At 48.8% G+C, this 13,354-nt stretch overlaps 1 protein-coding gene across 1 annotated transcript in view; it reads right to left on the reverse strand.

Moving 5' to 3' along the window:
* Nucleotides 1-1,123: 1,123 nt before the first annotated feature.
* The window catches only part of GM2A (ganglioside GM2 activator), a 59,448-nt gene continuing 47,217 nt past the window's right edge, over nucleotides 1,124-13,354 (reverse strand). The window contains exons 4-5 of the mRNA XM_069654004.1: nucleotides 4,895-5,074; nucleotides 1,124-4,712 (exon numbers count right to left, since the gene is read on the reverse strand). Of these exons, the coding sequence (XP_069510105.1) occupies nucleotides 4,539-4,712; nucleotides 4,895-5,074 (354 nt within the window). The 3' untranslated portion in view covers nucleotides 1,124-4,538. The remainder of the gene's footprint in view (nucleotides 4,713-4,894; nucleotides 5,075-13,354) is intronic.

The following is a 13,354-nucleotide window of genomic DNA, read 5'->3' on the forward strand; positions in this document are numbered from 1 at the left end:
ATCACTACCATGTATTTCACACCATGTACCGAACATTCCGCAAGACTACGCACCCACCATTCCAACCACGTGGGAGTGAGCACATGCGATGACATTACACCTTTCCTAAAGTTGGTCATCAAATCTCCCTCTCCTCACCCCTCTATTCCCCTTGACCCACACTGTTCAATTTTGCCTTCCAGATCCTTCTGTATAATCATTGCCAGTTTACTTGGGCCGCTCTCCAAAATCATTTTTCTTTCCTTGTGCAGCCCTTTGGAGAAAGCACAATATAAGCACAATTACATATAAATACAATCAAACAAAATCCTTCCTTCAGCACTGCGAGTCAGCAAGGTCCCACTGCAGGAGCGAGATGTCTCTGCAGTCGGACCCTGCTGATTATAAAGAGGCTCGCCCCGCCCCTTTCCTTTGTTTTGCCCTTCGCGGGCTTGGGGGGGGGGGGGGGGGGGGGTTTGGCGCTGTTCCGCCCCCTCCACTTTCCCAGGGAGAGGGGAAAAAGTTGTAATGAGGACTCTGCAGCGGTTACCATGCTGCCTCCTCCATTTTCTTCGGGTCTTTCCCGTCATCAGCGGCATAGATTTACACGATGTGACTAATGCTGCCATCAACTGGTTGCGTTTGGTTAGAGCATCTTGTTTTTGTCATAGCTGCTACTTCCCTATGCGGTTCCGGAAAAAAACACCAATTTACCCACACGTCACTCTGCAATCCGACCATGTTTTGGGGGCACACTCTTTGCATTGCATCGTTTACAAGTTACAGGATAGACCAGCTCTATTTTAGCGCATTGGATTAGCAGCAAATTATGACGACACAGTGCTCTCCCCATTGCTCACCCCACCCACCTACGCATGATTGACTCTCACCTAGCATTCCGCAAAGCTATTAAAACTGCTATTTTTGTCTAGTGGTGCGTCACTGCTGTCTTCTCACCTTTGCTTCTGTAATCAAGCCTGTGACCTGTGTTTCTGTAATCAAGTAATCATGACTGTTGACCACTGTCATTTGTAACCACTGAATCAAGTCTACTTACAAATTCATGTGACAGCGCCTCAATGCCTCCGGGCTGTAAGTGCGCTATACAAATGCAAATAAATAAATAAGGGCCTGGGACAGCAGCTGAGATTTGCATAGAAGCATTTATTAAACAAAAGACATTATGCAACCCGTCCCAAGGGGGACGGGATCCCGTGTGCTCGCATCACCCATGATGCTTAATCTTCTTTGAACATATTATTTACACCTCAAGACTCAATTAAAAAATGCGGGTTGTTTCAGACAATCAATTCAGGTACCCGCTAAAGACTGATAGCATTAAAACATTTCTAAATAGTTGCTAATAAAACGTGATTCCAATAAGTGTTAATGAAAGAAATTAAGTATTCCAATTCAGGTACTATTATTATTTCTGGTCAGATTGCATCTATCATTATATATGCAGCCATGCTCGTAACAGTAATCGTGCTGCAAACCTGCGTCCTCATGCTGCTAACTGCAAAGCCCGGGCCAGTCATGAAACAAATATACAGTTTTGACAAAAACTTACATCCTGACCCTCAGCACCACGATCATTCAAAGATACGAGGCTCACCTGAGCTTTGCAGTGCACCTCAGTCTAGTCCTGCAGGGCCTTTTGCTATTGGGCCCACACATATCTTTGCAGTGGCACCTCAGTTCCAAACAGCTACATAGGCCTCTATGGGGGTCATCACAGGTTGAGCAGAGCGGTAAAAATGCAGCGGTAACACTATTAGCACCGCATTACCACTGTGCCCAATCCCGAGTTTGGGTGGAAAGTGGGAGATTTACTTCAAGCTTTTTGCTGGAGGTTAAAAATCTCCACTCCCCCTGACCCCTCATTTGCACTGCTACTACCGTGGTGCAAATTGCGCTGCGGTAATAGCGCCCAGCATGCCCCATAGAGTCCTATGGACTCTTGAAGAAATAGGGACTTACAGCCATACCACAACTAGGGATCCGGCGCTAATAGCCCCGGGCCGAGTTGCGTTAACGCTATATGCATTGGTGGTATCCCGGCAGACTTACCGCTGGGTTACCATCAAGGTTCTGATAGAGCCCTTAATATGAACCAGAGTATGATGCTTAGATGCACAGGAGACCACAAGGTGAGCCTTAGTCCTGAAACTGAACTGTTGATTGTGCGAAGACTGTACATGAAGGTTTCGGTAGTGCTAAAAAGGCTGTGCGACCATTGAGCAGCTCAGCTCTTAAGTGGAGGGCTGAACACTGGAATCTATCACCTGCTACTTTGCAGGAGTTTTAGACTACACCTCCCATGATCTCTCTCCACTGACTATGCTGGCTATGGCTGGTAGGAGTTGCAGTCAAAACATCTGAGGAGCCAAAGATTACATACCTCTAAATTCTAGCAGTGAATGATAGATAGTATTAGTACTTACTGTCCCAACTACCCAGCGTGGTGCCTTCCCACAGTGCGCTGCAGTTTGGCTGGTTCTAGGGGAGGACTAATAGTGGCCAAAAACAGAGAGGAGAGGGCGAGAGAGAGAGGCAGAGAGAGATTGCAAAAAACAATTTGGGAAACTGCAGGAAAACAGTAGCAGAAAACTAGCAGTGTTGTGCTAGAGGTTCCAGAGCACATGTGACAATGCAGCAAATATGTCTGAGGGCAAAACTCAGTACAGGCTTCTTTTTGATGGGATTTAAAGCTGGTTTTATAGGGTGGACAATAGGATGGAATTTTAATCTGGGCCTTGTAGGTGTTTGCTGGCATTGCATTAATGTTTTGATATCACATAGGTTTCTTATACTAGTTGCCGGTTTTACGGTTGGCTTTTCAACCTTTCTTTGATTAAGAAAGAATATGGACAGCTGTGATTTTTTCTACATTTAGACCCGAATGCACTTTTTCTGTCCTCACAAATATGGTGTTCATCCCCTGCCGGGAGGGCTGACATGGCCTTTAACAGCTTCCCAGCCCGAGCTAAATCAGGCTGGAGCGAAGTTCGGGCCTCAGCTCTGGCGGTGGGCCATTAAAGACCAAGTCCTCCCTTCAGGCAGGGCATGAAAGCCATTCTCAACCAGGGGTTCGTCCGGGGTGCGAAAGGCTTTCACAATTTTTCATCGGGAGGTCCGAGCTGCTAGCGCAGCCAATCCCCAATGAAAAGTGAAGAGAAAAAAAGGAAAAAAGATAGCTGCCACTATATGGAAAAGGGACAATGGTGATTGCCAGACGGGAGGAGCAATGCTCCAGTCCCGCAGGTAAGTGGAGGGGGTGGGAAGGCAAAAGGGAGAGGCTTCCTGTTGCCTCCCCAAAATGAAAAAAACCCCACCCGGGGAAGGACCTCAGGTGGCAGGGACAGCAGGCAGGGATTGTGTGTTCTCGCCCACTGTTCCAGCCACCTGATTGGCTGAGCGCCTTTACCCGTGTGCAAATGCTGCTTCACCTGCAATTAAGATGCTAATTAGAACACAGTCGCTGAGAATGAGATCTTCAAAGGAAGACAGTGACAGCCAAGAAGGGACCGCACATCTTTTCTTGTCTTCGTGGATCCGCAGCCGGTCAAGATCTCGATACTTGAAAGGGATTGCGGAATGGAAGAGCGAAGGGCATGACCCTGGTAAATACTCCCTGTGCGGCTAATGCAGGGACTTCCCTTTTGCTAAAATGCACTCCGACTTCAGGACATCAGTGTAGATTGCTTAGTACGGTGCATAGAAGTCACACAGTGATGGTCTTCTTCACTCATCACTACCCGAATGTCTTACACAGTACCAGGCCAATTGGAAAGGGGGGTCCAATAGGAGCCTATTGCCCTACCACACCAAGTGCAACATTGCTAAACAAGGGGGTAAAAATAGAAAAGACAGGGCGGGTTTATGGGTGGAAGAAAACCATCATGGAGAACCCATTACCTGGACACAGTCCAACACAGGGTTCCAAGAGGGACTTCTTTCTGGTACCTCGCTCAGTCCTGCATGGTTGTGCATGGAGCCAGAGAGCGGATCTTGAAATGATATTGCGCTCCATCTAAAGGGCTCTTTGGTCTTGAGCTAGTGCAGAAAACCACCCCACTGACACCTCGCCCTTGTTTCAAGTGTTTGATTTGAAATTTAAGTACTAAACTCTCTAAAACCTCACCATTTTAAAAACTGTCATTTCTGCTTACTTATTGCATTTTTGGCCGACCTAATGTTCAAGAACAGCTTCTCTATTATTTTTAAATACAAATAGTTTACTTCCTATAAAAGAGTCCCGGTCAATGGAATTTTTAATGTGAGAAGAAAAGGGCATAGAAACTGTTTAAAACGTGAAACGCCTGTGTTGCGCCTATGTTTTACAATCGGACGCCTGATTTCAACGAATAATACATTTGCAGGCTACGATTCATATTAAACCGGAATGTAAAGTGGATATAACCGGATTTCAACAGGAATAGGTATGGGTCATTGTTCAAAAGGTCTTTACAAAGCATTTTAGGAACATCCGAGGCAATGGAGGGAGAGTTGGAAGTCAGGGGGTGCATTACATATGTTCTTAGTTCACCCCTTAGTCTCTATTTCCACCAGGAGTGAGACGGTGAGGTGAGGGACAGTTGAATGTTGGCACAACCAACTTCTCCCTGGGCATTGCTCAAGGTCCCCTTCACGCGGTAAGTTCCACTTTCCAGCCAGGATGGCAAAGGCACGTCGGGAATGTAGAACGCGGAGCTTGGTACAGAGTACGTGCCCTGCAGAGAGAAGGGGAGACAGAGAGTGTACGTCAATCTTGTGAAATCCGGAAGTGACCAAATTAACAGACTAGGCAAATCTAGCAACCAGATTGCACATTATGACAAGTCCCGCCTTCCTCCCCGCCCTGAGCGAGCAAGGCCCTCCCTCAGACGCCCAAACAATCCCGCTACGTTCTCACCGCTTTGAAGGGGCAGTGGCACGGGATGCCATAGGTGTGCAGGGGTTCCGGGCATTGCTGTCCGACAGGGAATAATTTATCCAGCGTATCGCAGACGTCGTAGGTGCAGCTGCCCAGGTTGTCCACACAGGGGACCTTAATCCACGCACCCAGGAACAACTTCTCCAGGGCGAGGGTGAGCTGAAACAGGTCCAAAATGAAATGATAGTAAGAACACGCTGCCCATTTAGAAAACACGCCACAAAGTAAAATGCTTTCTTGGTACTTCGGTGGGTGCTGCTCCCACCGCTTCCTCCAGCATCGTTTAGTAATGGAATTCTGTATATTTGTACAGTAGCTCCCCTGTAGCTTGCAACAATTGCCTCCCTAGGTCAATGCAGTTTTGTTTTGTCCTTGGTCTATGTGCAAACCCTCATAAAATGACTCGTTACCTGTTTCTAACGTTATGCTATTGTATAGCACCCTTCTGGGGAATGCCTCCGCCATCTGTAAATGTGCAAGTCATTTCTATTGCCAATTGACATCCCTGTTCTTCAGGCAAATACAAATGCCGCTTTCCACTGGCAGTTCTTTTTTTTCTACGGGAAAGTATTAACGGTTAAGCCTCCTCGTTATTAGGAGTTTAATCTGTGACCTGCATGTCACACATCAATCTCTGCAGTAAACCCTCACCCATTGAGCTATTTTACCAGCTTTTCACAGAAACATGTAACACAAAAGGACTAGGGTACCCGGGTGGCGTGAAGGTTATGGCATAGTACCTGCCACACCGACGAAAAACTTGAGCACCACTTAGAAGCCTAAACTATTGCATTGGAGTACAGCTAGACAGGAAATGGCACTTGAGAAGGGATTTACACACCCACTGACTGCCTATGACCACGAAAATCCCAACGGCCATTCCCACCCAATAAATTGTCCTACATGCCAAAAACACATCCACCTGGGATCGCTTTCAGTTAGGTCTATCAAGCAGTAATATCAAATGTTGTCCTGCACGTGTTATTTCTGAGCCGTCTGCTGAGAGTTAATGACGTAACTGCAGATTTAAATGTGCTACTTGGCAGTAACAACCACTTGATTTGCATCTGTTCCTTACACTGACTCCTGTTGAAATACAAACACTAACAAAGCTAAAAGGCTGGCTTGTGAATATATATTAGATAGGCATTGGCCTGGCACTGCCATCATATGTCCAGATAATCACACCATTTTCCAGCTGTTGTCTTCTTATGGACGATTAGTACCATTATGGCAGTCCCTGGAAAATATCTAGCCCATACCTACACAAAAGCCCAAACTATTGGTTTTGTCAATGCTTATTTTCTGTGCCCCTCTATAATGGAACTAAATGCTATTTTGTAAAGAGCAACTACCATGTAGCCAAATTTGGATCAATACATGGAGGTCTGTGATAACAGGAAAAGTGGCTTTCAGCGAAAGGCGCCCTCTACAAATCTTGACCTTTAAGTACATCGGACAAATGTTGCGAAATGATGTGGGCTTTAAACGTTGCACTCTGCTGTACATTGCTTGATGCAACATAAATGGGCTATATATCCCGCATACCCTACACGCTGCTGCTAAAATCAAAGGGTGCACTCCCATTTCGTCAAAACGTCTCAAATCCGCCCCGGCCTGAATGGTTTATGGGACCGAGCTGTACCATTGTGCTCTTTCCATTCCAGCACTAAATCTGTATTATTTCTGCCAGTCCTCTTCCCCGTTGTGTGTTGTTTGCTATTTTTCACCAGAGTCACAAATCCAGAGAATTAACATCCTCTAATTAACGGGTGAAGTAATGTCAGGCTAAACCTATCCTTTTACAATTTTCCTAGGCATCTGTCCAGGTCCGCATACAGACAAATATAAGCTCTCCAGTCTCCACCATGTTATGTTATGATACTACAATACATAGCAGCCTGCAATGGTATTGTACAAAATTACCTACCTACTCCCAAAAGTTCGACCCCCAAAAGTTTGACCCCCAATTTTCCGCATATATATATGTGGGGGGGGGGTAAAGTGAATACAAAATGTATAGGGGTAAGGTGGGCAGGCATAGGGGGTCTCCCCCCACATATATATTTGCGGAAAATTGGAAGAAGAAAACCCTGGACTTTTGGAGTTTGGACTTTTCGGTTCAGTAAAATCACATAGATCCGCCTGCAATAACCATATAATAGCCTCTAGTGTTCTTATTACCGGAAAGTTGTGACATCACCACTGACCTATAATAAGATGACACCACTGCTTCTCACTAATCAGTTATTACAGTTATAAGAAAAGATTGAAAATTAGGGCACCTGGCAGAGCCCTGAAAAACCCAGGTGGGTATACTTGAATAAACAAAACCAAAACTTCAGGGTGAGAGGTCACACAGTTCCAACATTATAACAAATATAACAGTCATTTCTTACTGCATTTCTTTTCACAAAATGTATTTTAATGACATCTGGATAATGTTGGTGGGGATAGAGCACCCAGAGATATTTAGAAAAAACAATACATATAGTTATGATCCAGTAAAACATGCTGGATCTCAATGCAATAACAACAACGGAAAACTGCTACTATTGGTTGATCATTTCAATTGTGCAGTCACAGGAATAAACATAAACCCACATAAATGGACATATATACAAAAAGCACATTAACAATGTTTCAAATGTGCACTGTGTAAATGGTGATATTGTCGACACAAAGGTGTTTCGGCCTCGAAGAGCTGTATAGTGCAGCTTTATGAGCAGGCCTTCATCAGGACGTGTGATGGAATGGATGGTAGTCCCGCGGTCTCTATCAAAGACTTATCCAGTGCAAGGGTAAGTAAGATAATCCATCATGGGTACCATCATGGGTACTGGATAAGTCTTTGACAGAGAGCCCGGGACTACCATCCATTCCATCACACGTCCTGATGAAGGCCTGCTAGGCAGGAGGCTCATAGCGGCCTCGGATATGAAATTGCTATGTGGACATCTACTTCTGTTTAATCATTCAATGTCAATCTGAACAGACGAGTAATCGTTTCTCAGGGTGCCATCAACTTGTGGAACTAAGGAGAACAAAGCTCAAGTGTAGGACCACCAATGGAACAAGGGGGCCAGCACCGCTCTCAGTCATTGTCCGTTAACTCGTCTACCGGGTTGTTCAGAGGAATGTGTGCTTCTATAAATTTCACTGCTTCGTCCGGGACCGTGAAGAAATAAAGCTTATCCCTGAAGGTGAACTTGAGACATGCCAGGAAGAGTATTGTGTAAGCCACATTCCTTTCTCTGAGCATCTTCTTCACACCAGTGAATTGACGTCTTTCCTGTTGGACTCCCGTGGAAAAATCGGGAATAATTCTGATGACTTGTGATCCCAGCCTGAGCTCACCTTTCGGAGTATTTGGCCCAGGCCCCTATAGCTTAGGATTTTCGCAATTATTAGCCTTGGAAAGTCACCAGGTTTGGGGCGCAGGGCTAGCGCGCCGTGGGCCTGTTCAACAGTGAAGAAGGGAGATAGCTTTGGGTTGTTGTCCAGCAGGTCTTTGAGTAGGTTTTCAGTTGCCAATTCCATTTGCCCCTTGAGCACATTCTCGGGAACCCCAATGATACGGATGTTGTTCCTAGGCGATCTGGATTCCAAATCATCATATTTTGCTTTAACGGTTTTCATATCACGGGAGAGGGTGGTGACCGTATCCTGCAGTACTTGTATTCCATCTTCGTTAGCCCCGATTCTGGTTTCAGCCTCGGTGATTCTGGAGACTTGTTGATCGAGTTGTGTTTTAAGAGATGCCACATTTGCATTGATGTCATCAAACTTTTCATGGAATTTTTTGCCATGGACTCCATCATGCTGGTTAAGTCAGGGACTGGGGTATCAACTGGCGTTGCTGTATCTTCCTGGCTGGCTGAGGATTGTGCCAGATCTGGCCTAGGTTCCGCCTTAGCAAATTTGTCCATGGCACTGACCTTCTTGGCTCCGCAGGATCTGTTAGACATTCTACAGACGGTTAGCTGTTTGCTTCAGGGTGGACATATGATATCGGACCCTTGGTGGCTCGTGTAGTTATGGCATTTGCGTACCGTTTTTCAACGTAGCAAGGATTGTTCAAGAGTTATGCACACCCCCGTAGTGCCCCCAGCCGTGCCCACAGTGTATTCATGCAGGAAGAGACTTTGGACTGTGCCCCATGCGCTATGTAAGTGTTAATACAGCTGGGCGGGTGCCGCAGTTGCACCACAGCAACCATTAGCAACCATTACTGTATGGGTCCCAATTTCACAGCGCCACGGATGTGAGGCCTGGCCTTGGATCCCTTGTTTGTGTAGGTGCCCAGTATGTAGCGTCTTAACAGCAGCTCAGTGGACAGGGTGCTGAGGCGAACTGATTGGACCACCTGAGTTACTGGAACCACTGAGTATACTGAAAGAAGATTGTGGCTGGTGGGGGTCAGTTGCCAGCATTAGACGTGCAGTTTGGGCCTCCCATGCGAGCGCGTGGGACCTCCAGGTCTGGCCCAGTGGGCGGCTAGATGTTGGTGTCAGCGTCAGCCAGCAACCTTTGCGATGTTCTCAGAACTGCTCAAGTTGGCAGTTGGGTCTTTGGGTCTCGGCTGCAGTTTGGCAGTGGAGTGGGTGCTCACCCTTGTGTGATGTTTGGTATATGTCAAAAGTGTTCAGTGGGGTCCTCCATTTACATGCAGGTGGCACCTCGCGGCTCACTGGCAGCACACTTGGAGGAGGAGGAGGACGGGGGCTTGCGCCAGTGGCACACGCAGGGCGGGCTTCGGGCTATCACTGGGTAGGAGCACCGCACCTCTCAACACTTACTTGGAGTATAGGCAGTGGGCACTGATGTAGGATCAACGGCAGAGCGGAGGTCCGCCTGGAGCATCAAGCAACCCGATGCGCTGAAGGAGTTCTGCCTCAGTGTGCTACACCTCTCATGGCCTCTGTGAGATGGTAGCCTGTATGGCGCGCAGCCTGCGCAGGAGTCTGCAGTACAGTGCTGTCAGCACCCGGGTGCCAGGAATGGCGGGCGAACGCGCCTACGAAGGATCATGGCGGGCGCCGCCCCTATAGTGGGGGTTGCCCAGCCAGTCTCCTCCTCCCTCCTCAGACACGTCGGGGGGCGGGGATATTGCCCTAAGAAAACCGCCCCCGGAAGAGGCTCGGAGTGTGGAGGAAGAGAGGCGGGGCAGGGAAACGAGGGAGAGGAAGGCCCTATAAGGGGGAGGGTCTTCATCGAACTCGTTCTCTATCCCTCAGTCACTGCCCCCGCCAAAGGACGCATTTTGTTTTGTGTTCAGCGTTCGTGTGGGGTTTCCTGCGTCCAGCGTGGCTCCGGTATTGGTGATCATGTAGGCGTGGCGGGAGTTCCAGTGGAGGTCGGGCTGCATTGTCCTGACGAGGAAGTTCCAGAAGTTTCCAGTGTTGTGGTGTGTCAGAGGTTTATCGGTTCGAGTTGAGGATCTGAGGAGGCGAAGGTAGGGGTCCGAGGGTTTTAATGCTGGATCTGTGGGGCCTTTGGATTGTCGAAGTGTGTTTTGGAATGCGGTACATTTAGGCAGAGTGAGTGCGGGGCTCGTACGGGCGGGTAAAGCAGCACGTCGGGCAATGCACATAAAGGTACATGGGTAGGCCGGTATACGCCGGGTCAGACTTCCAGCTGCAGTGTGAACGCCACTGTGCTGCGCCAGGAACGTCCACAAGAACAAAAGTCCGCTTTGAACACCTACTTGGGCCAGCACGAACGACGGTTGCAGAAAGGGTGAAGACGGAATGCAAGCCTGTAGTCTGCGGTTTTACAATTCAAAGGAAGATGGTAACAGCCCGGTGTTATCAGCGGCTGGGGGCACGTGTGTCGAGCGGGGGTGAAGGTAACACAGTGCAAGGGACGCAATGAGGCTTGGTGGGAAAGCGAGCACTGGGTGGGTAATATGGTTTGCCGTTGGGGGGTTTGCTAGGGTTTGGCTCCAGATTTATGGGGGCACATGGTGGGCGAGGGAGTTCAGAATGGGTTCCAAAATGACCCTTGGGGGTAGGGATGCACGCGCCAAGGACATGCGGGGGCACAGCTGAGATTTCGGGAAAGGGTGTAAGGTAAAGATCATGATGTGAGAGGGGAGCGGGCTGTTGTATAGTCGCCGGTAAAGGATTTCACTCAAATGTAATAATAATAAGGTTCGAAGCGCATTTAATGGGAATTGGTTTGGCTTGCCAAAGAAGATGTTGAGTGATGTACAGTAGTTTTGTCTTTTATTGTTGCACGGTAATGGCATGTTCGGGTACCTGGGTTTTGCCAGAGGCTAGTCAGGATACTTGGGCCCCGGGAAGCGCGATTCTAATGTTAATTGTGTATTAAGGTAGCGCCTTGCAGGCAAAGTGCCTCGGGGAGCGGAGCTGTGAGGCCATCTTTCCAAAAGGTTCCCCGACCCCTCCTTTTGTTTTAGGGCGGCATTCGGGCGCGGGGTGCGGCGGGGGAAATGGCGCATTGGACACGGAGCGCCAGGGCTGGATAACTAGGCCAGTCCCTGGTTGTAAAAGGTTTAGGGATGTAGCCCAGGATGGCCGGGGGTTATGCACGTGCCGGGTTTTTAAAGATTCGGGGATGGCTCGCAAGGGTTTTTCACGGTATGGCCTGGGGGTGGTACACGGGCAGCTGGGGGAAAAGCTGGGGGAAACAGCTGGGCCATTCCCCGGTTGTCATAAACACCGAGGGGGGCAAAGAATGGGTTTTGTCTTGTCGAAATGTTTAGCAAATGGGAAGATAACAAATTATAAAGCAGGGCAGCAGCCCATTAATGCGGTTGGGTGGCCGGTGTGAAGGCTGCGGTCCAGGTACAAGCACCGACGACATGGAGGGACCGCGGGCATTGATTGCTCCAAAACAAAAGCGTGCACGGGGAGCTACTGTCGGGGCATTGCAAGCGGCAAGTGCCGAATCGGGCAGGGACATTGCCACCGAGGTTCTCTGTTTGGAATGATAAGAGGCTGACCGGCCCCCGCAGGGGGCGCTAGAGGGACAGCCTACATAGCTGGCTGTCCCCTCTGGCCACCCCCTTCCGGTTGCTGGGCATGCCTCTCCTCTTCCTCCCACCTCAGCGAGGCGGAAGAGGTGTCCCCGGGGACCTGGCTTCCGGGCAGATCTCCCCAGGGACACTTATAAGGGCAGGAGCGGCAGGCCATCAGTCTTTTGCCCTGCAGCTCCCGCCTAGTGTGTTGTATGAGTTGTTCCCAATTCTCTTCTCTTGTTACAGGCGGAGTATCGGGGCGGTCCTAGCCAATGAGGGACTTCACGCTGCAGCTGCAGCGGCTCGGGATTGGCCGGGCTCGAGCCGATCCCTCGACGGGCACTGACTCCCTTACTTAGGCCTTTAGGCCAACAATCTCCTGGTCAGTGCCCCTGAGTGTCCTGCTGGTAGTACCAGTGTAGCTGGAATAACCAGCAGTTTTTGTCCGTTTGGCCAGTGGCTAAAGAGGTGACATGGTTCACCCGTATCGGACTGTTTTTTGTGATGTGGCTGGGACCGTCCCAAGTTGTCTTGCTCCAAATAAACTGTGACCTTGTGTTTTCCAAAGAACTTTAAAAAAGTTGTCTGTGTATTCATTTCAATGTACTATTATTCTGACCTAAGGAGGTGGGGGTGTCCAATGGGGATCTCCCCGCTATGTGTTGGCCCGTGTGAAAGCAGGCCCAGAGGGCAGTACGAATAGAATGCAATTAAGGAAGAGGTCAGGTTCGGGGTTGAAACAAACTAAGCCATAGGTGGGGGAGGATTGGAAATGCAGTCAAGGAATGCATCGGGGCAAGACAAATGGCCACAGCGAGCGTGCAGGGTACGTGTGTAAATTATAATCTTACATGGATTCTAAGGTGTATCGAGTGAGGAAGAGGGAGGATTACCACTAGTGCAAGGGCCACCGATTAGAAGGGTTTATCAGAATGGTGCAGATGTGGGTTCACAAAGGAAAGCGTAACCACGTGGCCCACGGTTTGCAGCGCATGACAATTTTCGGTCATTTCAGAAAAGGGATTTATAACGCGGATATACACAAGTGTCGACCAGGTTATGCATGGTAGGGCATAGAGTTTGACGGCGTTAGAGCGAGGGGGGTTGGGGGGGTACGGGGAGAAAGGATATGAAATGCACGGGTTACAGAAGCCAGAGGCTGCATGCGGTATAGGTGGAGGAAGGTACGGATGCCCTGCTGCTACGCACCAGCTAACACACACACACACACACACACACACAGGACGACTGTGTTAGTGATAAGGTATCTAGACAAATGGGGCTCTGTACGGCAGACGAATACACAGCAAAGAGGCCAATCCCGGTATGGGCGGTCGATGGAGGTAGAGCGCACGCAGCAGTAGGTTACTGGTAGGGGTAGAGGGTGTAGGGGTTAGCAAGGTAGACACACGACGTGGGGGTACTCTCAGGCACCAAAGATATCAGCCTCCATTAAT

Source organism: Ambystoma mexicanum, chromosome 3q, assembly GCF_040938575.1.
Source record: "Ambystoma mexicanum isolate Mex_15411 chromosome 3q, UKY_AmexF1_1, whole genome shotgun sequence".
Classification (NCBI taxonomy): domain Eukaryota; kingdom Metazoa; phylum Chordata; class Amphibia; order Caudata; family Ambystomatidae; genus Ambystoma; species Ambystoma mexicanum.